This window comes from Anser cygnoides, chromosome 18 (assembly GCF_040182565.1).
Source record: "Anser cygnoides isolate HZ-2024a breed goose chromosome 18, Taihu_goose_T2T_genome, whole genome shotgun sequence".
Lineage (NCBI taxonomy): Eukaryota > Metazoa > Chordata > Aves > Anseriformes > Anatidae > Anser > Anser cygnoides.
Genome location: NC_089890.1, coordinates 2733366 through 2760817, shown reverse-complemented (window position 1 = coordinate 2760817; position 27452 = coordinate 2733366). Strand labels below are relative to the sequence as shown.

At 39.2% G+C, this 27452-nt stretch overlaps 1 protein-coding gene across 11 annotated transcripts in view; it reads left to right on the top strand.

The window, feature by feature from the left end:
• Nucleotides 1-25748, top strand: part of AUTS2 (activator of transcription and developmental regulator AUTS2) — a 761169-nt gene extending 735421 nt beyond the window's left edge. For 8 of the 11 annotated variants that reach the window (XM_066979654.1, XM_066979656.1, XM_066979653.1 and 5 more), the window contains 11 exons: nt 329-570; nt 1010-1054; nt 5117-5212; nt 6520-6591; nt 8330-8359; nt 9816-9887; nt 13803-13944; nt 14454-14531; nt 16380-16463; nt 17378-17600; nt 22598-25748. In XM_066979654.1, coding sequence (XP_066835755.1) covers nt 329-570; nt 1010-1054; nt 5117-5212; nt 6520-6591; nt 8330-8359; nt 9816-9887; nt 13803-13944; nt 14454-14531; nt 16380-16463; nt 17378-17600; nt 22598-23837 — 2324 coding nt within the window. In that variant the 3' untranslated portion in view covers nt 23838-25748. The remainder of the gene's footprint in view (nt 1-328; nt 571-1009; nt 1055-5116; nt 5213-6519; nt 6592-8329; nt 8360-9815; nt 9888-13802; nt 13945-14453; nt 14532-16379; nt 16464-17377; nt 17601-22597) is intronic. The other 3 variants (XM_066979655.1, XM_066979658.1, XM_066979657.1) reach the window with 3 other exon arrangements.
• Nucleotides 25749-27452: the final 1704 nt, after the last annotated feature.

Here is a 27452-nt window from a genome sequence, read left to right as displayed (position 1 = left end):
GTTCACTCACTTCAGCTTAACTGTACCTCCTCACCTGCTCTGGGATGTGTCCATGTCCATACAAATTTAGGGAGAACCCTCACTTTGTGGCTCAGATGAATGCTGTAGTGAAGACAGGCTTGAAGGGAGAGGAGGGAAACTGAAAACTTTCATCTGTCTCTGAGGCCTTTGGGGAAGATCCGAGAGAGTTTTCTTAACCTGTACAGTGTCGCGGTTTACTGTGAGGAAGTTTTAAATACAGGTTCGCTACCACAGCCAGCAAAATTGGCACAAGATCTGGAAAAGTCCCTGAGCTTATGGGGGTTGTTTTGCTTTGTTTGTGTTTCAGAACAAGATCTTCTTCGTCAGGAACTAAACACACGGTTTTTGGCCTCACAGAGCGCAGATCGCGGGGCCTCCCTGGGCCCGCCGCCGTACCTGAGGACCGAGTTCCACCAGCACCAGCACCAGCACCAGCACACACACCAACACACACACCAGCACACCTTCACACCTTTCCCTCACGCCATCCCACCCACTGCCATCATGCCAACGCCAGCACCGCCCATGGTGCGTACCCCAGGCAGAAATGTGAGGATAAGTAGAGCACAACTCTATTCTTTATTACAAAAATTTAAGAATTTGCCAAGTGGCGGGGAAGGAGCATTCTGCTGCCCAGATGTTGTTGGGTGGTAGAGGAAGGGCTGTCCGTTCCCCGTGGATGACACGTGTGCGATAGGTTCAGGCGGCAGCGCAGGGGCTGAGGGACGAGGCTTCTGGCCAGAGGGGCACTCGTGCTTGGGACTTCCTCGTGCTTGGAGTGGCGCACTCTGGTGCCTCCTCCAAGTCTCGTAAAGACTTTGTTTTACTTTGAGGAAAGAAAAACCCAAAACAGTCTCACTGGAACCTAATTTTCTGGATATTTTTCCTCTCTGTTGGTTGTCAAATAATAGGGAATTAGTCTATGTTACCAACAGAAAAGAAGCAACGAAATATAAAGTAACTAGTTTGTGCTTTGATCCCTTTGCAGTTTGACAAATACCCTACAAAAGTTGACCCCTTCTACCGTCACAGTGTGAGTTTTATTACTCTGTTTAAAACTGACTTAATTGCTTTTCTGTGGTGGGTTGGGATCACCACTCAATCAATGGCACAATGTTGAATCTCTCCCTAATCATCACTCCAGGATTTACCATTATCGTTCTTGGTTGCTTTGGCTTTTGAAGGCTTGCATTTGTGGTGCTTGTTTCTGATAAAGATGCAGTATCAGCTTTTCCAATCAAAAGATCTCTTGCTCACACACCATTCGAAGACAGGTTTGATGTGAAAACGATGAGACAGAAGAGCTGACTGTTACATGAAGCAGGATAGAGCAGTAATTTCATCACTGTGTTTCAGTTGTGCCACAAACACTTAGACTGATATTTTTCCTGAGAAACCTGAAATGAAATGACAAACTATTGTACAAATCCTTCAGGGATAGGTAATCTAATAGTTTCCTAATATATCATATTTTGTTTTATAAAATTTGAAAACTTGTCGTATTCTCCAGATTTCAAAGGCACATCTGATCCACTAGGCCTGTTATTTTTTGAAAGCTCTGTTTGATGACACTGATGTGATATGAATCCAGCTATGCACTAGATGTGCTTTTCTAAGAGCTACCAAAAACATTATTTCTTGAGATGAACTGATTTTTAATATTCCAGTTAATTGTAAAGCTTCTGCTTGTAAGGGTTCGAATCTACTGATTCATTTGCTATTGAAATACAGGTTACATTTCCTTCACCGTATTGGCAGAGGCAGGTATCTGGTTGATTATGACAAGTGTTTATAAATCCAGTAGTGATATTTTGATGAGAGAAGGAGTACTGCATCAGCACTCAGAAATTTGCAAAGCACTTGGCTTTATATGTTGGTTTTGCTTAGAAGTGGAACTGGGCAAAAAAAAATGGTTAAGATGATAGTGTGATGCTTTCTGCTGTACTGATTAAACGCAGTTCCTGCTAACAGCTCATACCTGTAGTACATGTGAACAATCCTATTAATTTCTGACACCTTGTTTGAGTAACTTCACGGTATGTGAGTGCTTGCAGGATCCCAGCTCTAGAAGTATGAGGCAAACATTTAAGCCTAGGAGAGTCACCTCTACTTAGAAGGGTCATACTGTTCATTTGCATTGTTGTTTGCCAAATTACACTCTTGTTTGCTTAGCTTTACATTGTTTCAGAAGATAGATTATGATGAATGCGGCATGTTGCTTCAAGCAAGAACATGGAACTGGGAAATAAGCAAATGAATTTTAGAGAAATAAAGCACAGAGGTCAACATGTCATACAGGAAACATTGAAATAGTCTCCACCTGTGTATTATTTTCAAATTTGTAGTGACATAATGTTTTAAAATCTTGCAGTTACTTGAATCCCAACGGTCATTGTATTCTGCCCTTTAAAGTAAGAGGCTTCATGTTGTTCTCTGTCGGCCAGTGAGCCAGGCTGTCAAACCTGGCAGAGTCATGCCAGCAAAGATCTGGTCCATAGTGCTTCCCTTACCTTTTCCTTCAGGAAAGGGTTGTCCTAATGAAGTTGCAAAATAATCAGAATTGCATCTGTTGGATATTTAGCAAGCTAATACCAAAGATCAACATGATGTCAATAAATTATATTGGATCAACAGTCTTGCTAAAATTACAGCAAAGTCATAGTAGCCAGGACATTTCAATAATCTCTTCTAGTATGAATATAGATTATGAAGGTAAAAGAAGAACTGCTTGCATCAGTTTCCTGACCAGCTGCAGTACAGAAAAGCATGCTTTTGCTGGTATAGGCACATACCTGATAGGGCTTTTTGTCTTCTAGAAACACTTTGAAACTCTAGTGCATCAATAGATACTGTTTTAGTGATGAGTGTCTACAATAAATCCTCACTAGGTGTTCAGATGCATCTTACAAAAAAGCTGGCAGTGTTGTCAAAGCTTGTAAGTGAACTCTGCAGGAGAACGAGAAACTTTATTTCAGAGTTAAAATCAATCTACTTTAAAATAGGGAAAGCAGCTCACATGTAAGCTGATGGAGAGTTTTAAGGTAGTTTTCCTTCTTGGCATCTTTTATTTTCCCATCTTTTCTTTTTTGGTGAACTTACTGTAGCACAGTGAGCCTCACTTTTAACAGTTGATGCTGAGTCTAGTGTTGCCTGACATTGCACCTGGCTCCAGGAAAGCTGTGGTTACTGCATTGTCCCCTGAACAAAGCTGGAAGAGGAAAGTGCTGCTCAAAAGAAAAGGAATGCTGGGCAAGAAGGAAACACCAACTATGAAAGACATATGTTGAAAGCTGGAGGAATTAAACTAATACAAAGAGATCAGGGAGATACAATATTTATATTTTATTAATAATTCTGACCTTGAGGAAAGGTCACATTTAATTAACTTAGCAGTTGTTACAAAACTAAGGAAAGTATTCCTTATTATTAGTCATAGGTAATAGAATATTAAGTATTACGTCTCTCTCCATCTTTTGGAAATGGTCCATTACACACAGAATTAAACGCAGAAGACACTGGAGGATTTAAAACACATTTTAGTCATTAAAAAGTTATTGTAAATGAGGACGTGTGTCTTAATGATTTCTCAAATGCGTGCAGTTCAGCATCAACTAATCTAAAAATTTTTTCTGTATCATTGAAAGGAGCAAGTTCAAATTAAATAGAATTAAAAACAACAATAGAAATGTGTTATGTAAGGAGACTTCATACGATGCTTTTAAACTGAAAAAATCCTTTGATACCTCTAAGATACTGAAGTATTTTCTGAGTAGCTGTAATATGAATAAATGACCTTGCAAGATAAACTAATGGAAGGAGAATTCTTTGATTCTACGAGAAAGGATTAAGAAAAGCACGTACATATGCCTGACATAAACTCATCAAAACTTTGTGATACTGATTTTCTCAGTGTTTGCCCACTCCAAATGTCCAGTCTTTTACTTTGCCCAGTCCTGCTTCTGTTCAATTGGCCATTAACTCATTTATTTTGATCTTAAAAGTAGCATACAGTAGGTTCATTTTGGATCAGCTATGTTCAGATGTGAACCTTTACCAGCCAGATAACCCCTTCAGGCTTTTGACTGGCAACACCAGCAGAGTTAGCAGACATCCCCTGTTAGATCCTGAGGTTTCCCAGTGAGAACACCTTGTAATGAAATGCTTTGAACCCCGACTCCTACCAAAAAATAATTTTGTGTGATCTCTGCGTTTTCCATGGAACTGAGCGAGTTAAGTGTGTTACAGCATGGGTAAAAGATTCACAACCAGACCACGGAGACAAGATGAGATTTGGACATTATCATTTACTTGCTTGTTTCCCACGTGTTTGTCTGCATTAGTACAGAAAAGGCTTTTTTGTTTTGTTTTTGCTAAGTTGTCTTAGAATAGGTATATTAGGATCATTGAGGTCAGTGGAAATTAGCACTTTTTTATGTTTAGTAGTCTGTCTTCACAAAAACAGTATCCTAAAATTTTGGGAGTTCTGCCTCAACATTTTTTTTTAAGTAATCATTTTTGACAAATCAGTTCATCTCTCTGCTACTATTAGATGTGGCAGGATATCCTCTCAGACAGGGTAATGAAGTAAGAATTGTGCGTATTTTCCTCATTTCCTACAGATATCATTAAAATCCTAACACGCTAATGGAGTTTTAATGACAGAATGTCCTAGAACATGTACATTTTTTTCCCACTCAGACAGTAGTTTTCTCAGTCCTATTTAGCTCAGTAGTCTGCCTTTTCTCTTGATATCATTTACAAACTTAAACTATTTAAAACGGCTGTGCAATTTTAAAATTAGTAATTGCAAAACAAGTCTCTTATGCTGTGAAAGCCTAATCCAGGGGACAGGTTGCTGGCTGTATAATTTGGGAACTGCTTTTAAGCTCTGAAGTAAACATCATGACATCTGTGAACATTTCATTGACTGCTTTAACTAACATCGTTGCAACAAGATCACTTCTTCAATGCTTCTCTGTTTCTCCATGTATCATTTCCCTAATACTCTGCAGGAATGCTTTTGCTGTCTTGTTCAACTGTCTGTCTTCATTTTGAAGTGCGCTTCCATTTATGTTCTTCTGTCTTTTTGTTACAGCTGTTTCACTCCTATCCTCCAGCTGTATCAGGTATTCCTCCCATGATTCCTCCAACTGGCCCGTTTGGCTCACTACAAGGAGCATTTCAACCCAAGGTAAAAACAGGAATTCTCTGTTACTGCTCTGACTCACTGGTGGTGTGACCCAGGTTAGATGGGAGTTTAGAACTTGCTTTAGATTCCGGAGCAGCTGAGATCTGAGTTACAGCCTAATTGCACAGAGGACAAGAGGCTTTTCCCAAGTTAACAAAAAAAAGCGTTATTGCTCATTGGGTTCAGATATATCTAAATATGTTAAAAAATTGTTATATTTGATGTTATGGTTAACTTTAGGAGCAATATGATTAGTTCTCAGGTAGTACCTGTTAATGTAAGATCATGTAATAATCAAGATTTTAAGAAATTTTGATCATGATTGTTTACTCATTTCCACAGTCACCTCACAGCTCTACCACCATGCAATACACTGATTTAGTTCTCCTCTCTTTTGTGATAGCTATGATAGTTAAATTGTTAAATTAGTTTCTTTTTTTTCTTTTGTTTTCGTGAAGTCACTCTTGATTTATGAGCATGAGGAAATCAGTTCCTGTAGCCTGTAGTCTTTGCCACTACAGACTGAAATCAGGACTGAAATTTCTGCAGAGAAGACACCTTTCTTAAATTGGCCCATCCACTTTAATGACTGAATATGTAAATTGCAGTTCATTAGCGGGATTCTTCATATGTATGGTAATCAGTCTGTTAACAACTCTGTTGCTTAATTGTTAGTTATACTGCAGCTGATTTCTTTTTTCTTCATTTTAACATAGGAAAGATGCTGTCTAAACGTAGTATTTTTTTCTCTGAAAGATGCATTTTGTTATATTAGCTGAATATTTACATTCAAATGATGGGAAAAGCTTTAATTTTCTCCAACTGAATGTTGGCTTTTCCTGATACCCACATGGTAACAGTTCATTGTGGATGGAGTTCAGATCCTTGTACAGCGACTAAAGAGATTACCAATGCTTTGTGCCTGACATACAGGGTAGCAGCTTTAGCCAGCTCCAGTGCATTATCGATAAGCAGCAGAGCCCAAGCTTGGTGTTCCAAATGCTGCTTTAAATGCTGTATCATACTAATCAGCTTTTCAACAGTGGAAAGAATTTCCACTGAAATAGTCCCTGTTTCCTCACATGTTTCAGATCTCTTGAAGTAATGGGAAGTTAGTGGACAATGAAAGTTTGAAGTCTGAGATGATAATGTGTATATAAGTGGATTATAGTAGTTAACCTTTTCACTTAAAAAAAATTATCTTAATGGCTTAGGCAATGTTAATGATGAAGAAATAGTATTTTTCAGGTTTTGTAGGTTCTCTACATTTTTTTACTCATAACCACTCTCTTTCTTTATGACATTTGTAGACTTCCAATCCTATTGATGTTGCAGCCAGACCTGGAACTGTCCCACATACTCTTCTACAGAAAGATCCACGGGTCTGTAGGAAGTATTACTCTATTTTTCTAAAGTAAAACTATTCTTTCTGAAAAGCTTGAATGCAAGAAAGCTTGAATGCATCCTCAGTATGTCCAAATTAGCATCTAAAACTAAAGCTTGATCTGAAGTATATAAGTAAATGAGAGCTAGAGAAGATGTATGAGAACAATTTAAACCCTGATCCTTTTGTTCATCACTAGCAAAAACAAATAGACACTATGCAATGGAAGAGATCTTTCCTTGCTGTCAGCTGGCATCCCCACAAACCCAGGGTGAAGGCATAAAGTCCAATTCAATGTATAAATGTACAAACCTCTTCAAGACTACGTTTATACTCTGTAATTGTTTTTAATGTGGGTAATGACGGTTATTCCTTTGGTGACTGTATTATTGATTGCACCAGCGAAATACAAATGCACTTTATTGATCACTTGGTGCCTCCGGATTTTTGAGTTGTAGCATATGAGAACAGCATTTATTGTGTCAGCACTTCATCTTTTAGCCTTTTGCTGTTCTTTGTGAATGCCACGGGGTTTGTGAATGCCCACGGGTTGTTTGCATGTTTGAATTAATATGCATTATTTGCAGTGAAAAACATCATGCAGTGCTATTTTTAGCAGAACTCTCTGACAAAAGCAATGGGGAGTGCTCCTTAAAAATCCATGTTGTGGTGTGGTTCAACTTTTAAATACTGCAGAGCTGTCTTTGAGTAATGCCAAGTTCCAGTAGTTCAGTTTGCTCTGAACTGGTGCTGTAGTTAAGCTTTATATAAAAGGAACCAGGTGTTTTCATGTCTGTTCATTCGATCTAATCAAAAAGATAACTAGAGCCTCCCATCATTTAGTCATTTAACTTATGCTGCCTTTCAGCTTGTAGTGTATTTTTGATTGTTTCAAGTTGATGTCATGTGCCATCACCGAGTCTGCAAAAACCTCTTACACCTGTAAATCTCCTTTGCTTTTTAGCACTGCATTTGAGGAAAATAAAAAACAACAAAAAAAAACCATAAATACCCAAGAAATTGAATTTATTTTCCATTATTAATTGGTGAATTGTGAACAAAAGAAGAGAACAAAAAAATTACCTACCCCCCGAAAAAAAAACAGGCCATACAAGAAATAGAAATGAGAAAATTCCTTTTCATACAACTGCTCTACAAAGTACATCTGCTCTGATGTGAAAAATACTTAAAGCCAATTTGTGACAGAAAACATCAGGCAAGCAATCAGTCGGTAGTGGGTATCTAAATGTGCAAGTACGCAATGCCACAGCTGCTGAACAGACACCGGCAATGGTTTGCAGGGGCACTCCAGCCTGTTCACGGGACCAGCCCCATGATAAAGCAGCCCTGTCCTCTTCCAATCTTCTCATGAGCCGAGCAGCTTTGAAAGATTAGACCAGAAGTTTGCCCAAAGGACATAGCTGTTTTTCTTCGGAGTAGTTAACCAGCCATTTTTGTAGCATTAAATCAACAAATTAATGCTGATGCCAGAGGACAGAGCACTCTGTGTGAGGCTTGTTTAGTTGCTTGTCAACACTTAGGTACAACAGCCATGGGGGGAGGGAGACCGGCTCGAATACGGAGGCTGAGGACTAATTATTATCTGAAAGGGCTTCATTTGAAAGTAAAATTATAACATTTTAATTTCGTCTCTTAATGAAGCAATACAAATTTGTTAATTAGAGCAATTGTTTGAGTGACAGGCATGTAACCAAGCTGTCATTTCTTCTTCACAGTTGACAGATCCGTTCAGGCCCATGTTGAGGGTAAGAAACCTTCTTGTGATACAGTTTGTCGAGCTCGTTTTGGTCCCCAATGAGTTACAGCAGCAGACTAATTATAAAGCAAAGCCATGTTTCATCTTGGGTATTTTGCACCGTGTTTGTTGAGCAGTGTGGTCAGTCCTTGGCGTGCATCTTGTGGTCACTCGAGGAAGATGTCCAGTTTTGAAGGTGGAAGTTGCCCGTTCTCACACAGCCCTGTAACATGAATACTAGAGGTTAAATATTGATAATCCTCCTATTGCTCTGGCCACAAGGCTTCCTGAGCCAGTCCTACAGACGGCCCTGGCAGTGATTCCATGTCACTGTATTGCAGACTGTAGGATTTTGCTTTTTATTATTTACTGTGCGTTTTCAGTTTTATTCAGTATGAAACTTCCTACCCAAGTATCTTACTGTCTAGCATAGACAGACAATCCAGTTCAAAAGCAAAATATTTTAGAAATGAGGATCAAAACATCCAGTCTCAAAGTGATCCAAAAGGTTTTTTTGATGATTTTTCAACATGTTCAAGGAGGTCTAGATTTTGATCGTACAGACCATTAAATCACTAGCACAATCGGCAGCTATGAATAAGCAAAAGGCTTGAGTTTAGGCTTGTGTATGTGAGAGAGGGGATTCGTTTTTTTTTTCCATTTTTAATTGTTGGTTGATCTACATCTAGAAAAAGAAGGCAAGACCCTATGCCATAGTTTGTATGTTTAAGTTACCAGTAGCTTAGGAAGCTTCTTTCATTCATGTCATTATTTTTAAATCTATGCAGGAATCATTATTCATGTAGTTAACTGTAGACCCCTAAATAACAGGATTGTAGAAAGCGTATCCTGAATGAGTACTTTTCAGACATCATTTCCAGATGTTCTGGAAATGGACTACAAAATCAATAAAAAAGCGAAATAATGCTCTCTTGTTTCTCTCTCAGTGCCATGATTTAAAAGCATGGTGACAGAGGCATGGCAAGAGCCAGCTTAAGCCATTTTGCCTTCTCAGACAGATTGAATTGACTGACCTCCAATTTTTTGAGTATATTGGTGAGCCAAAATTTTGGAGGTATAGACCAGGAATTATATGAGGGCGTCAAATTCATTTTGAAAACCAGACTGGTATTTTTATGTGCTTTTATTTATTTGTTTTGTTTTGTTTTGTTTTTAGTGGAAAGGCTAGTCTTAGAATAGCAGCGCTTTTGGAATTGAACTCAATGTACAGTTTTGAAGCAATCCAGCTATGCGGAGTAGCTGCTAACAGGCAGGTAGTTTCATCAGTTTCAGCAATGAAAGCTGCATTCTCAGCCAGTGGCATCAGAAGATTGCAAGAGTGTATAAAAACAAGCATGGGTTTATCTGGAGAGGAGGGTGACCAGCAACATTCCTAGGATAAAGCATCACAGGTATTTGAAAATTACTAATTCACTTTGTATTCCTTTTTTTTTTTTTTTTTCCAGAAACCCGGAAAGTGGTGCGCTATGCATGTTCACATTGCCTGGCAGATATACCATCATCAACAGAAAGTCAAGGTCAGTCTTTTGGGCACACCTGCATTTCAGATAAATTGCACTGTGCAAACCTGTGAGAGGAAGAGTTTGTCTTGTGCTGTTAGTAGTTCTGTGCCATGGCTAATGGCTTGTTAAACTAGCCATAAGTAGCATTATAGCATAACCTTCCATTTCACAGGGATGGCATATTTGAATTTAAAACCTAAACATGGAGTCTCAAAGGAATGTATGAGATGCTACAGAGCAAGGACACCAGATCTCAAGCAATAGCAAACAGTTTATAGCTAGAGAGAGCTAAATGGGTGTGCCTGTGAGCTACAGCATTTCTTTTATTTATGGCTGAGGACATGAACATATTGAGATTAAATTATTCTAAGTCTGGAGAAGCTAGGCACATGTGTCCCATTCCTGTTATTAATGTTCACAGACATAATGGGGCACGGGAAGATTTCTCCTGTCCCTGCTATGTTATATCCAGCGTGGCTGCACAGGCTCCCATCAGTCTTCTTTCACAACCCACGTTACAGCTGGAGGCTGGCACCAGGACATGTCTGGACTGATCAGGCAGCCACAGCTGCTCAGATGATGTTATCCAGAGACACTGTCTCATGGCACTGAAGGTACAAGGGTGGAAATAATTTCTTTGTTGTACATGCTTTGAGACTTGAGTGTAAGGGCTATGGCCAATTTAGGCCTGAAAGAGAGGTCATATTAAAAGAAATAGTTTATTCATTTCATAATTAGGGTATTTCCCTTCTTTCCTTAACTCTATTTTCATTGCATATGGGCTTTGTGAAGAAGGTTCCGTTCCTGTTACAACATTTGCACTGTTCTTGTCACTGAAAAATTCTGTGTTGCTCCTAAAGTTTTTCACTGTAGGGAGGAAAGGTTGGCGTTCTTGACTGTTTGGCCTTCTACTTCAGGTGTAAATGGGTTGTGTTAGAAAGTAAAATTAACTAGAAGTCCATACCACTTTGCAGTCTGTGTATGCAACTGAAATGTATAAGATAGTGCTATAAGAGTATGAAGATGTTGAACAGCTACTAAAACCTGCAGCTAATAGAGTTTAAAAATAACCCTTTTAAACAAGGTTGACAGGTTAATTTGCTGCAGTAGACGTATCTCTCCTCTCTGCTTCCTTATGTTTCCCCTGCTAGTGATCTTCATTCATCTTCCCATTATCAAAAAAGACAAGATTATAGACCTAGAGAGTTATATGTCCCTTTTTTTATTTTATTGAAAAGGTATTTTCTCAAAATGAAATTATTATTCTCATGTTATCTGTGTCCTTTGAATCTTCCTTGATTTGATATTCAGAGAGAGGTCATACTGGTGTACTTATAACTCAAGGTAAATGCCATTTTCATACAGCCATTTCTTTTACCTATTACTTTTCTAGCTGGGATGTTTAAAAATAGTAATAATGCCCAGAAGTTCAGGAAAGGAAGTTACTTGACTTTTTGAGACTGTGGATGATGATAATTTCAAAAATAATTGGGAAATGTATTTCACTATCTCAGTTCAGTCAAAAAATGAGGTAAGGTCTGCAGTAGTTAAGGCGAGGTGGTTTATGTCCACGTGGGCCATCAGTCTCTCACACAGGAGCAAAGTCCTCCCCTCTGCATGCCACCAGGAAGCGTGAAATCTCAGTCTGAGGGTTCACACAAGATGATTTCTCCTATGCAGAGGTTGTGAAGGTTTCTTTTCTTCTGCACAAGCTGAAGCAGCTGCTTGTCTGTAGAGCAGGGAATAAAACACATTTACTCAGAAACTTCAAGTTTGCATGCAGTGCCACCAGGCTGCCTGCAAAGTATGGAAGAATTGCTAACTACCCAGCCTGCGAGTAATTGCTTGCAGAGGGCAGCACCAGGCACTGGAGAAGCAGGCAAGACAGGAAACTTTAAAACACAACCTTTGTGACCCCAGGAAAAAATGCATGCAGCTGTAGATGCTGTTTGCCTGCCTATACCTCTGCACCAAGACACCGTTCAGACCTGGGTAACCTGTATGCACACCCAGGGAATTCCTCAGACACAGCCAGGGCTGGATACCATCTCTGAGCACAAAGCAGTTGTACACGGTGGCTCAGGCTGACCAGCCTGTTACTGTTCTGGCCTGGATTCCAGAGAGAATTTGTGCTCCATAATTGGCCCTCTCTCTTTTAGGCAAGGGCTTACAGCCTGGTCTAACATGACATGAAATTATTGCAGGCATTTGCATTGCATTTAGTGGGCCCTGAGTGAAGGTGTTTGGCATTTGCTGGACTTGAAATTAGTTCATAAGGATTATCAGCAAGAGGGGTGCTCTCTTGAACAGCAGATGGGTGTGAAATGATTCTGATCAATTTTCTTTGGTACTATTTTAAGGTAAATCGTCACATTTAAAAGCCCTTTAGCTCAGCCATGATATTTCCGTTCCTCTTCAGACAGGGGATTTTTTCATTATTAGAACAGTACTGTTCATATGGCTGCAATTAAGGTTTCAGCCAGCTTTTGCTATTCTGAGTAATGCCTGTCAGAGGTTTATAACTTGGTTGTTAAGAAGAAGAATAAAAAGAGCTCACAGCCTAAAAAATCTGGCACACGGCCTTCAGTTGAGGCATTTGTATCTTCTGAACTTTCTTAATTATTAAAGTACTACAGTGTTGCTTCCTTAAAAGTCATGACCTTAACTGGGCCATCTTTTGCACTTCAATATTTTTGCAGGCCATTATCTCAAAACATTGATAAAGCCTCTTTTTTTCTTCCTTTTTTTTGTGCTCATAGCTACATAGACATGTTATTAGCACTTGAAAAACAGCTACTAGGCATGCACATTAACTTGGTCATAACTTTTTAATATGCATATTTATATCATTGTAACAGTCTGTACTCTGAGCTGGCACAGTATTAAATATTGATTTATTAAGCGGAACATGCTCCAGAATTACTGTTAAGATCTACTGGTTCAGTGTTACACATTTGTAAATCCTTTCAGCTGACCTGCACAATTAATCAGCAATCTGTGTTTAGGGAGTTCTGGCAGCACAGGTAATTGGGAATTTGGTTTTCATCTGCATTCTATAAAACTATTGAAGTAGGGACCACTAAAATGAGTCTATGGCACAAAGAAGAGCCCATCTTTCATCCACTTATCATTTACAGTACAGATATCTAAGCAAATACACCTTAAAAGGGAAAGTCTGCTCATTGTAATACCATATAAATAAATACAGTGACATACAGTGCTTCGAATTTGGAGTGCAAGCTATCAAAATGGGACGTAAGTTCTTCAGACACTAATACTCTGTAAGGTGACTTATTTTAGTACCCATCTTGCTCAGTTGCAGTCTGAGAAGCACTGAAAGATGCACAGCATGAAGTGTTTCCTGATTGCAGCTTTGCATTGAAATGTAATGGTTCTGGTGTCCGTTGACTTGTCGCTGCCTTAGCTATCGAGCGAGTGATTCTTGCAGGCAGAAGAGGGTCAGCTGGCAGCCTCTTAGCTTGGAGCTTTCACCCTGTTTTTAACATGCCTACCCACCCAGTATCAGATCCAAACTAACACCTCTCTTCAGCCTTGCTTTTATTATTAGTTTAAGACAGACCTGTTCTTACAGCCAAGCATGTGTTTAAAGGCTGTCCTGAGATTTTTGTGTTTGTTCTTTAAGTCAAATCTGCACTGAAATGCTTTGCTCCAGAGGGATGGATGTTTCTGTTTGTGAAGGCACTGTTGAACCTTGGGGGAAATATCTGTTGGAAGCCTGAGGTTTTTTGTCTGCCTTAGATCTCCCTTCCAGGAGATTAGCTCTGCATCTATGTGTAGGGCCACAAAAACTTATATTCTTGTTAAACATCAGTTGTTATGAATGAATTGCTATACCCACAGCATTTTGAAAGTGCCTTTTATTGTTATCTTTTAGGACAGTCTCTTCTAAATCCTGTTTTTACATTTCAGAAACAGATGCAGTCAGATCCACACAAGCTGGACTTTGGCCTGAAACCTGAATTTCTGAGCAGGCCACCAGGCCCCAGCCTTTTTGGAGCCATCCACCACCCCCATGACCTGGCTCGGCCCTCGACTCTCTTCTCCACAGCCAGTGAGTACTGAGAATCGAAATCTTTCTTGTGGCATGCTCATTAACATGCTAATCCTTGCCATGCTGAAAGGAAATTTCCCATATGCTTTGGCTTACGAACTCTCTGCAAGACATGCCAGGGGCTATTAGTCTATTTGATAAATATTTTAAAATTAGTCCATAAGATTTAAAAAAAAAAAAAAAAAAACACAAACGTGCTGAAATGTTATACAGGTTGTAAATGGAGGAACATTGCACCCAGTGATATCTGATGCATCATGGAGATGACATGTTGGAAATATGCTGTATTTTACATGTACTCTTTCTCCATACTGACACATTTTCCCCTCCAATCCCCTTTAACTGGTAACTTCTGTTTAGAAGAGCAGCTGCAATTTGCATGGGATCCTGACCTGAGTAATCTCTGCTCACGTGAGCTGTTGTTTAAGAAATTATAGTCAAGTGTAGAGGACAGGGAGTGCCCTTCTGAGCTTTTGCTAGGAGTTGACCCCATTGCTTTGTTTTGGCAGGTGGGGCTCACCCAGCTGGCACCCCTTTTGGCCCTCCACCTCACCACAGCAACTTTCTCAACCCAGCTGCTCACTTAGGTAAGTGCAGTAACTGCCATAAGTCGTTCCCAATTCTCTCCGTGAATACCGGACTGTGGCTACAACTCAGAAGTAACATGCAGACATTTTCTGCCCTGCTACCTTTGGCGATCTGCTGTGGCCTGTTACAGTGTGAATACCACTGAATTGACAGCTAGTTCAGTTGTCCTGTCATTCCCCAAAAGGCTATTGTAGAAGTGTGTGGAGTACAGTCTGAACAGCCATCATCTTTTACCAGCCAGACTCAAAATAAGGCCAAAAGATCCTCCTGAGCCTCATCGGTCCACAGAGATAATACAGTTAAGCATGCCAGGAGCACCAAAAGAAATAAGCATAATGCATGTTCTTCAGCTCCTCAACCTAAGTGTTGTCTGTATAGATCCATTTACAACTGGATCAACATGATGAACCCTTTGACACAAGCTTGGAGTCATGGCTCTGAATACATAGTAAGCTGCGTCAGCTTTTGTGCTCTGCTTTTGCACATCTGCCACTGCAAAGTAATGCTACATTGTTCTTACTTCACATCTTTTGTTTTAGTCCATTAAAGGTTGCCCGTGTGGAGACTCTCTGAGTGTCCTGCCTACTTAACCTTTACAAATTGCACGTTTTATCCATTAATCTTCTGTAACCCAAGTAGCAGTTCTAAATACATGTAACAGTATCACTGATAGCATGTTTTGAAATACTTCAGAAAACAAAGTGCCTGGATGTTGGAGGAGTAATGGGGCTGGTTAGGTTCAGTGTAATCATATCTATAAGCAGTCAAAAAATACTTGAAAATTAGGGCTCAGGCTCAGAGAGGTGTTTCTGTTCCTAACTCCTACTGAGATACCTGCTTTTCCATTTAAGTGACTGGGAAGGAGATCCTTAACATCTTATGATCTGGGCTCAAATGTGTATGTCAGTGAAAAATAGCAAATACACATTTAAGAAAAAGAACCACTTAAGAAAAGTCACCAAATGTTGCTAGTTCCCTTCTAACTTACGGATGTAATAAGGCGATCTGCTGCCTATGGGAACATCAGAAGTCAAGACTCTAATTTGATATTCCATTTTGCAAAGAGAAAGATTTGGGAGGGTCACTAAACAGATACAGCAGACTCATAATGTAGGTTTATCGTTCTGTACTTAGCTGTCTATAGAAAATGCTAGGCATGGCCTTCTTCTTCTCAGTGTTGGTATTTATCAGATGTAGTTTCATCAAACTCATTAGACTTTGAGAAGAGAATTTGCTTCATACAACATACCTATACCCTGTATACATTAAGTGTGAAAAAAAAACCAAACAGATTCCAATATTTCTCATAGTCCATTCTAGTTTTTCATATAATATTAGCAATAAATATGAAGAGCATTGCAAAATGTTCAGGTCAGCATGACATATCAGTATAATAGGACATTTTATTTTTATCCTGGCTATGGTTTAGGAGACATGACTGAGGCATGGCCTGAAGGTGTTTTGCAAGCACAATTGCCAGACTTAATAATAGTCTTGCTAGCCAGGGACATTTCCTGAGAAAGATCCTGAAACTGAACTGGAAGGGAATAAAAGGAAATAAAAATTGAGGCGTTTGCAGATTTTAAGTGAAGTATCTACTTTTGCTGAATTACAGGCCTCAATACTGCATATATTGTAACATCTTGGTTTTCTTCAAAGTGGAAGTTTTTCTACTAAGTTGATGCCATGCATATCGTCATTGGGGAAAAAAAAAGTTTTTGTATTTCCCACCCCTTCACAATCACCGGTGTGTTGTGGGAGGATGTTGTTCATCTGGATAAGACATTAACGTTTTATCACAATTACCAACATGCCAGTGAGTGTCAGCTGTTTTCATTGGTTTGCAGAGCCTTTCAATCGACCAGCTTCCTTCAGTGGTCTCACTGCAGTGGGTAGTAATGCCTTCGGGGGACTCGGGAACCCGACAGTTAGTGAGTAACCTCTTTGTTTATGAATTCTTGTTTGCTGTGTGATTCAGGATATTGAGTGATGGTGACTATTCGTTGTCGTTGTATCGGTTGCTTAGATCACACATCAGTAAGGGATGGGAATATGAAAAGCACCCTTTTTCTTTTAAATAACAGCATTGTTTTAGTCATCAGTAAATTATTTTCTATTAGTTGCCTCATAGTTTGGGTTCAACATAATGCCAAATGTCACCATTACATTGTTTAGTCAAGAAATAAATGAATACAGAACTTATGAGTCTAAGGAGTTTGTGAGATTCCTCATGATTTTGTTGCATGGTCAAAAACAGTTAATGTGCACTGCTTATTTGTAATCCCTAGCTGTGGATGAGAACATTTTTTTTTCCTTTCTCACTGGTAATCCAGGACATGTGCCTGGAAAAGATCACTAACCTGCATTTATTTGTCCAGGGTCATCAACATTTCTCTAGATTTGGCCAGTCTCAAAAGATCATCCTTTCAAAAGTCACTACCTTTCTCCATACTTCAAATCTGGCATGATTTCGGTCACATATTATTTTACTTTGGTTCAGGATTAAATGCAACAAGTTCCATTGTTTATAGTTAGTATAATGGTCATTTTCTGGTGTCTCCAAAATATTTGGACTAAGGATCATTGTCACTTTTATCTTTCTATTTCATCCCTTGTCAATTTTATCCACAGCATTTCCCTTTCCAATTAAAACAGCTGTCAGATGCCTGCCCATTTTTAGGAATGAGACCCTCTAATGAATCTCTGTTAATTTCCTTTCCTTTTCCAGCTCCCAATAATATGTATTCATTTTAACTCTGAGTGCTGTAAAAGTTTTTTTGGTAAGTACCTTCACTAGAGCATACCTTTTTCTTAAACCTTTTTGTTTTCCACTTCACCATTTCAGCACCCAACTCAATGTTCGGCCACAAGGATGGCCCCAGTATGCAGAGCTTTAGCAACCCTCACGAGCCCTGGAACCGACTGCACCGAACTCCTCCTTCGTTCCCGACCCCTCCGCCCTGGCTGAAGCCAGGAGAGCTGGAGCGCAGTTCATCTGCTGCAGCTCATGACAGAGATAGAGATGTAGATAAACGAGACTCATCTGTTAGTAAAGATGACAAAGAAAGGTACGAAAGAACACTTCCAAGAATTGTCTAGTTCAAAGCTTGGGGCTCCGTTCTGCTTTTAACCCTTCCCAGCCTGGCACATTGTTAAACCAGAGCTTCAGTAGAGGGACACCTGGAGAGCGGACACCATTGGCGCCTACGACGCGAGGCTGGCAGTACTCGCACAGCAGGTGCCTCCTGCTGCATCTGTTTCTCTTCTCACTTGCACCACAGTTCCTCAGAAGGAGCTTGGCTGGAGCAGAGTTCAGGCAGTGTCAAGTGAGAATAGAATCAGACCACACAGCCTTGTGGATGACTTTCTCTTAGGTCTTCTGAAGACTTGATGTGTAGATAGGTGCCTGACAGGATGCAAAAAGGATTATGAAGTCTATCAGACACATATCTGCACTAGTGAATACTTAAATAACTTTGTAAATCTGACCCTATCTGCAAAACAAATAACCCCGCCTCCCTCCCCTAAAATGGCCTGAGGAGAGAAACTACTGATAAAAGTTTTAAAACTAAAACTCTGTAAAACATAATGGTATGTCATTTCCAATACCACAGTAACTTTCAGTGCATGCAGTTCATTAAATCAACCTTAATTCCCCTGAAGAAAACACACATACGTGCACTGCTGTTGCATACCTTCAAGCACGTTTTTTGTTCAGTGTTTTACATGGACTTGCACTCTAACATGTCCAGGCTGGGAAGGGTTAATGAAAAGTAAAACCCGGTCATATTTTTTTTTTGTCAGGACTGTTCCCATTATACAGTTAACTCAGTAACAATTCCTCTTAACATTTAAGTACCAAATTATAAGAATTTGCCATTCAGCAAGTGTCATGCCTTCCTTGAAAAATGTAGAGAGGCTGATTTCAGCTTTTTCAGTTGTGGCTTAATGGCTTTCCTGTTAAGTTTGCACATTACTTTACTACATAATGGCTATGTTTCTAACTTTTTAACATAAAAGAATATTTAGGAGATGTACTTTTCTGACTTCTCTGTCACTAACCCAAATATACGCATTAGTAGCCTTTTCTAAAAGAAGTTATGCTAACACATTAGATATTCTAAAAATACATTTAAGAGCTTTTCTGTGTTATTGTAAAATGTGAAGAGCAAGTCAAACTACAGATCTTTTCACCTACATTTTCCATTTGGAATATTTTCTGTTTGGTAGCATAGCTTCATTATTTTCATGTGTGGTGTTAATGCTTCAAAATAAATTGCTGTTAGAAATTGGGGATTCTGTCCTGCAAAATGCTTAAGCATGTGAGTAACTTTACTGGCTTGAATGGCAAAACATTTTAGTTACTGATGATATGGGTAGTCTTTAGAACTATGTGATTATTTCAGTTACTGTTCTGTTGTTTTGTTATGAAGTGTTCCTGCTGAAGAAAATCCCTTTCAGAAATACATTCCTTGTAAGCTGCTTTGGCATTGCCTGAACTCCATATCATAGCTCAGAACATATTTATTTTCAATAACTTGAGAGCCTAAAAGTAAGCATCATTCATACTTCATATTTCTGCACAATTATGGCTACCAGTTTAGTACAATAACGGTTTTGCTGATCTAGTATTGCTATGCATCCATCCATGTGGTTTTGAAAAGTTCTACTTTGCAGCATGCTCACACTGTTGCCTGTATGAGAAGATGCTGAGAATTCCTTCCTGGAGACCTTCTCCCTATGGAGATAATGTCTGGAGTAGTTTGTGAGCCCCTCATACCTATCCTTTTATCTTCAGTGGCACCCAGCGGGGTGAGGATATAGACTTGCCTTCTAGTTGAGGTCCCAATCTCTGTTACCTATTTTTGGCTAATTTGACAAAGCAGGAAGAACTGGGAATCACGCCCAGAGTTCTGGTATGATTTCATCTCAAAATAGTCCTATCATCAAGGGTCTGAGCTTTATCTGCCCCCAAACAGTCCATCTAGACAAATGCGTCCATCTAGATTTCTTCTGTAATAAGTGACAATTAAAGGTACCTCAAAGGCACCTCTTAGCTTGACTTATCCCCATTTAAAAATGGTGTTAGGGTGGATTACAGTGAATCACTGATTGCTGTTATTAGATAAGCTGTACAGCCATTGCATTGCAGCCCCTTCCCAGCTAGAGTGGTAGATGAGATATGGTAGATCCCTCAAGAGAGTTTAGATAATGTGAAACTACAGTCTGTGAACATTTCCCAGGTGTAGAGCTGGCTGGGGAGTTACACTGCTATGTCCTGTTATAGTCCCTGCTTTCTTCTGGAACACCACTTGCAAATTCGTTTGTTTGTTTTAAGGACATTACTCCAGTCCAACATTAGAAAAAAATCAGTGGAAACACCTATTGTGCAAAACAGGATTTGTTCTTTCTCAGTAGTATTTAATTTAGAAGATGTCACTGAGCAATTCCACTCTAATAAAGACATTGATGTGTATGTAATCCTGGAGCATTAAAGAGAATACAAGAATCTATTGATCTCTTTATCAACATAAATGAAGCAAAGTAATTGGCATAATGGCTTGTGCATTATCTTTCAGTGTAGCGTACGGCCTTAAAACATACCTTATTTAGTAATAAACTCATTTGAAAACATCTCAAGTTTCTTATTTCAGAGAGACTGAGGGTTAGAGCTGTTCCTGTATTATTAGCCTAAGGAGCCCTTGATAGATCTGAGGATAAAAAAACATTCCCTCCCTGACCACTGGACTGCTGTTCACTTAAGTGAACTGTATAATCAATAACCTCTTGAGATAATGCCATCACTGTAACTGAATAGGATTAAATTGGCAACGGAAGATGTTATTTTGGTTGCACATATATTTTTCTTTAGTTACAGAAAATACCCGTTATTTTCTTTAAATTTTATGCACAATTTAAAATACATAAATTACGCAGAAAATTGATTAAATATCAGTGAAAGGACTCAATAAGTTCCCCTAGTGAAATAAAACAATTAAGGGTGCCCTCTGAACTGGTCCCATGAGCAAAATAAATAAACTAGGTATCACAGAGTCCACAAGCCAGTGCTTTCACAGCAGAGGAAAAGGATCTTTATGTTGAAGCATTGCATTCACTGGAGTGCATTGTCTCGGTCTTGCTGTGTCCAAATCTAGAAGCTGTTAAAAGAAATGCCTTAGCTTTTGGTGGAGAGCTAGAGAAGGGAAATTAGAGCCAGGACACAATTTTCAGACTGTTTAGGGCAGAGTCAATCAAAACAGAACCTGATATCCAGGAGTTAATTGGTAGTCAGTGCAGATGAGACAGTTCTGGTATTAATTGCTCCAATTTACAAGTGTTTTATAACAGTTGCATTCTGGACTCTCTGATTGTCTGAGACATGGCCCATAAAATGACAGTTTCAACAATTCAGTCTAGATACAGCAGAAGATGCTTCTGGTGAGGTTATAATAATGAGAATTTTCTTTTTCAAAATACTTTTTCAGCAGTTGCTGCAGTTTCACCACCCAAAAGTACCTACAGCTTAGAGGTAGAAAACTTACACAGTTCAGCTCATTAGCAAAAAAGAAAGTAGCAGAAACTGTGTAGGTGAAGGAGCAAGTTGTCCACTTCATAGTCACCCTCTGAGTTGCCCTTCAGCCATCCAGTATTGCTCATCTTGTCCAGAGTGAGTTTCAACCTACTGTCCTCATCAAAGCATGTTTGGATGACACATTGCTGAGCAGAGACTGCAGCACCCAGAGAAGTATGTAAACTGGAGCTGTGTAGGGACTGTAGAGAACCCTGCCGCTTACCCCTCATTTTGCCTTTAATGGCATGTTGTCCATCACCCTGCATGGAACAGAATTCCCACATCTAGAAAACAGCATGTGTCCAACACTGAGGCTGTCTTTGTAGAGAAGACTGCAATGCTGAGCTCAGTTGCAATTAATGCGAGGTGAAAAGCGTTGGAACTGAGGAATTATATTCACCTTACAAATTCGATTCATTTTAAATAGGACTGCTATTCCACTTAGTGTTAGTCAACACTACTTCCAGAAAATAGTTGGTACAGAATGCATTCATATATATATGTTTTTCAGTCCGCTGCCAGACAGTTATTCGCTAATCCTTTGTGCAACATAAATTTGAAAGATGGAAAGAATTTGCAATATTTTGAGACTTCTTGGCATTGGCAGCAAGATACATTGTCACAATCTCTGCTCTGCTCACTCTATCCCAGAAATGGGAAAGGGTTGGGAATCTGAAGAGCAACAGACTCCACAAAGGTGTTACTTTGTGAGCTAGCCTGAATGCTGGGCAGATAGGGTAGATTCATCCCTGCCTGAGGAAGTCAACACACAATCTGTGCATGACGGCTAGCAACCTCAATTAAAACACCCACACTGAGGCTTACTTCACACTTAAAGAAGTGCCTGTCTGTTCAGAGGTGGTCTCCACCAGTGCTGGTGCACTGAGAGGCTTTTGTTTTCAGTTTTAAGAAGGAAATTGAATTGTGAGAAGTAAATTGAAAATCTAGAAGGATGAAGACAATGTAGATAAGAAACTATTAAAGTAAACAAGTGTGGAAGTTTTTCAAAAAGTCCGTTGAACAAAATGTCGTCTACTTTCCCAAATGTATTCTTAATAGAAGTAGCAGGTAAAATCCTACTTCCCATGTAATTTGGATTTAATTGCCTCACCTTTTTGGTGTGAAATTGGTATGTTTCTATTTTTTCTCTCTCTTCTTTGCAAACGGCTAAGGCCATCATCCTAGGAGTATGTACATTAGAGCTAGATTCCCTGGGATCCTTCTGTGGACTTCAGTGTTTGAAATTTCAGTCAGATCATTCACAAAGCAGCTTCTTTGGGGATCTTCTTCTCCTGCATTAAGATAATAGAACAGACTTAGTTTAGAGATGGGTTGCTCTTCTGCTGTTTTGGGTGTGCAATAGGAACAGTGCATTAAATGGTGCATGTTACTAGCTTTCTGCAAAGCAACAAGTATACAGGCAGACACCCTCGAGGATTTGTTTTATTTCTGAGAGTTTCTCATGCTTTAATTTTTATGCTTCTTTCTTTCTAGGGAGAGCATTGAGAAAAGACACTCCAGCCATCCTTCGCCAGCACCTATCCATCCAGTGAACTCCCTCGGACATAATCGCAGCTCAAATGAGCAGATCAGGAGCCATCTGAATCCCGAGGTTCGAGAAAAAGAGAAACCCAAAGAGCGAGAGAGGGATCACTCCGAATCTCGGAAGGAAATTAATGTCGAAGAGCACAAGGTGAAGGACAACTATATTTCAGAGAAAGAAGGCCTGAGCCATGAAAGCCGAGTGGTGGAAGAATCAAAGCAAATGTCCAGGGTTCCTTCACCCTATGCTAGGCCCCCTGTTGTGGAGAGCACCAGGCCTAATAGTACTTCAAACCGTGAGACTGAGAGGAAGAATGAGCCGGCATATGATAATTCGAAGAAAAGCAATGAAGTCAAGGTGAAGGAGGAGCGAAAGGAAGACCATGATGTTCAACCTGAGGGACCTCAGACTCACAGGTCATCTGATCAGCCTCCGCCTATATCTACATCTAATGTCCATCCAAGTCCTTTAGTGTCTATGCCCATGACTGTAGGTGTAACTGGTATACATCACATGAACAGCATCAGTGGCCTGGATAGGACTCGCATGATGACCCCTTTCATGGGAATTAGCCCGATTCCTGGTGGAGAACGTTTCCCCTATCCTTCTTTCCACTGGGATCCAATGAGAGATCCCTTAAGAGATCCTTACAGAGAGCTAGATATTCATCGGAGAGACCCCCTGGGCAGAGACTTTTTGCTAAGAAATGACCCCCTTCATCGTCTTTCTACACCAAGATTATATGAAGCCGACAGGTCGTTCAGGGATCGGGAACCTCACGACTACAATCACCACCACCATCACCACCACCCTCTTTCTGTTGACCCACGACGTGAGCATGAGAGGGGCAACCACTTGGATGACAGGGAGCGGTTGCACATGCTCAGAGAGGACTATGAACATGCACGCCTGCACTCAGTTCACCCTGCCACCTTGGATGGGCACCTGCCTCACCCAAGCCTAATCACACCAGGACTTCCTAGCATGCACTACCCCAGAGTCAGTCCCCCGACGGGACACCAAAATGGCATCCTCAATAAAACTCCCCCAACAGCAGCTCTCAGTGCCCCTCCACCTCTTATTTCTACTCTGGGACCTCGGCCTGGGTCTCCCAGAAGGACTACTCCTCTGTCGACAGAGATGAGAGAGAGGCCTCCTTCTCACACCCTCAAGGACATTGAAGCTCGATAAGCAGAGTGAGACTAAATGAAAACCAGAGAAAGGGGGACAGAATGTTGTAAATGAACATAATATAAAGACCTTCTTACTAGTCATTGATACAGACTGGGGATGTAACCCACTGTACAATATGTATAGACCTGAGTGCAAAGATTTTGAAATGTTTTTTTTGTATATTATATGTTGAAATTTTCCAGATCTTTTAGCCAAGTCCATATGTTCCTTGTGTCTTCTACTCTATTTTATTTCTAGTTTAAAATTTTCAAATTTGAACTGAAGAACAAGACATTACTCTGAATGATTTGACTAGAAACAAGCCACCACCAATGACAACCGTACAACGCTCTTTCAGAAAACAAGTGAAAACAATTGTAGATATTTATGTAAAAAGAGTGCTTCATGGGTTAATGGTTCATATATGCAAAAAGGGTAAGATGAAAGCTTTACTTTGTACAAATGTAAATAGATAAAATTAAGTAACATAATACATTAATACTTCTTAAACTGTGCTATTTGCAAACTTAATATTGATCAACACAGTCTGCTTATGCTGTGTTACATATATTGTTATAGACAGCTAAACCCCTTCAACTATGCAATGAATTTTAAGGCTTTTCACAAAAGCCTTTATAACTCAAAGGAGCCTTTTCAACACACAACATACTTAAAGTCATATTTTCCCTGAACAAGCTCATCTATACTAGAAACCTATTTCTCTTGCTTGTTTTGATGAAGAAACAGCCCATTAGAAGTGTAGTTTTCTGTCTGAACCCCTGCATCAAGATGCTGATGTTACTGTAGCTCATGTATTCCTTAGAATGCGTCAGGTTAGCAATCTATAATCACTGATACTGTAGTCATGACTGATGGGGTTTTAGTCACATTAATCTGGGTTAAACAGAATAATAATCAAATGCTGGATATTTTCCAGAACCTTCGTCACTTAACATGTCAAATTTATTTTTGGAAGAACATCTGGTTATAACCATTCATGTCTGTTTTTATTGCCAGTGTGTCATTTTAATCTGTACACACACTTTTTTTTTTTGTTAAGCGTTTTTTAGCTATGTTGAAACAAATCCTACAAGAAAGCCAATACTTTTCTAAATGATGGATATGTTTTCACTGTGGATCAGTAGTTTAATTAATGAACTCCAATGCAGATTTCATAATGCAACTTATTGTATTTCAGTTGGTAATAAAGTCTGTGAATAGTTAACAGGTCAACCTTGTTGTTCCCTAATCATGGAAGATATAACCTGAAGAACACGGTCCTTTTTAATAATATGCATCAATCTTCTGAAATCTGTCTTTTCATAACACACTTTTTTATAATGCGTTAAGTTTCTTGTCTAAATATTTGGAGAGAATATGACTTTATCAGAGAGAATTCAATATCTTGTCTACTGGACTGTAAAATATATGTATGAAATAAAATTAGTTCCATTGGTCTTCTAGTGTATTAAAGTGCTATCTGAAGTTGTTATCCTGTTTTGGCAAAAAAAAAAAAAAAGAAAAAAAAGAAAGAAAAAAGTTAACTACAGTTGTTTCTAATGATCAGAGATCTATTTTAGTAGTCAACTGAAGGTTTAGTTGTGAGCTTCAGATTTTGTGAACTCCAGATGTTGTGCAGTGTTCTTTTTTTTTTTTGATTTTTTTTTAAGAACAAAAGGAAAAATACAAAAAAAAAATAACCCAACCCTGAAGAATATGTACACTGGAACCGTAGTGGTAGCTTTCAGTATTGTAAAGAGATTGTTATATACAAACCTTTTTGCTGTTTATCCTGTATGTAATAAAGTCCTTTCTAGATCCTATGTGAAAAGAAAAGTGAAGCGGCTCTCAATCTTCAGCATGTTTCCTCATCAGCGAAGACTTGTGTAATGTAAATTGTGCCATGTTATTAAAAAAATGTGAACTAAACTGCTAGGTGCTTCTTTGTGTGGAGTACCCCATCGTTGCTATGGGGAACAAATGATATCTTTTCCCAAGAGTGGGCTTTTGTTCAGCAGAAATAGCTGTTAAAAATGGAAAGAAAATGACAAGCTTTTATAAGCTATCTTATAAAAATGATTATAATAATCAGGAAAAAAGGAACAAAAAAGAGACCAAATCCTTAGCTTGCCCAGATTCTTTAAAATATAATAACACCCTACTGACATTAGCTTTTAATTACTGACCAATTAGTCTTTCAGGTTAGTCCCATACTTATGTATGTGGCTGTATGCAAGCTCTTTTGTGAATTTGTGTACTTCTATGCAAGCTAAATGCATTTTACCAGTTACCAGCTAAGAAGATGGCTCTTGGTTACCGTGACCAATTGGAAAAAATATGTACAATTTTTTGCAAAAATTTTAGTTCTACATAGTACAGCTTTCATGGTGTCCTTTTTTGGGGGAAAAAAAAAAAAAAAGCTCATGATGTCATGATGCATGATTTCCTGGAGGTCGTTGGGTTTTTTTTGTTCTGTTTGGTTTTGGTTACAAACTTAGTGCAAACACTTCAAAATTTTTATCCAAGTTACTTTTGCCAGAGGTAACTTGTGATACTAAAACTTGCTTTCTAGAGTAAGAATTAAGAAGACTTTCCTCTCCCTCAATAATTACCACTTGTGTTGGTAAGCAATTAAATGTATGCAGCCATATATTCAAGTTTGGTTTTGTTTCTCTCTCTGCCATTGTAGCATTTGTCTGTATTCTATGTTATCATGTAAACCTGATGAAAGTGAAATTTCTCTGAATTTCAACCATGTAACCGAGAGAAAAGAATAGCCCTATGTGTGAACCGTACGTATTCTTGGTAGTAATGTACAGTAGTAACATAATATAGGAAAAGAGCATTTTCTGATTTTTTTGTTTGTTTGTTTGTTTTGTTTTGTTTTTCTGCAAGCAACCAGTATCTTGGTCTTCTAAATGTACATCTTTAAAAATGCTTCCAGCTTCCTGAAGGAAACCAGTCATAGATGGCTGTAGAAGGATGAAAGCTATTGGAGAAAGCTTGCACAGATACAGTGTGAGGGAGTCTATGAGAAGGGCCTAATCATCTTCCAGGTTTATCTCAGCATTGTAATAGGAGTCCTAGCAGCTTTGTCAGTGGCTTTCAGGGAAGAAATGTGGTATCTGATTGTACAGACTATGATCCTTGTTCTCCCAGGTGCTGAGCATACTCCTGCTGATATTACTGAATTCCCAGTCAAGATAATGAAACTTCAGCCCCAGAGTCCCAGAAAGCACTGAGACATTTCACTCCCTTTGAATTCAATGCAATTTAAGTGGCTATATGCCTTTAAAGAACAGGACGTCAGGTCTTCTTATAAGAGTGCTGATGCTCACAAGAATATGCCTGAAAGGTATGAATAAGAGATGAAACAAAATTTTAATGCGCTCAAACTTTTTTCAGATGTGTTCATAGCTTTTCAAAAGCTCGATATGGTGGCTTTAGCTTGCAGGTGTAGACAATTTCATCTTTTTAGCAGGGTTTTTCATTCAAGACATTTGTCTTAATACTTGTATTTTTAAACCACTAGCATTTAAGCAATTAAATACGTGTAAAGACAATCCACATACCACCCATAAGAATGAAGTGATTCTGAAGGGTATTATTTTGTAGAGCATGAGGCATTTGGGG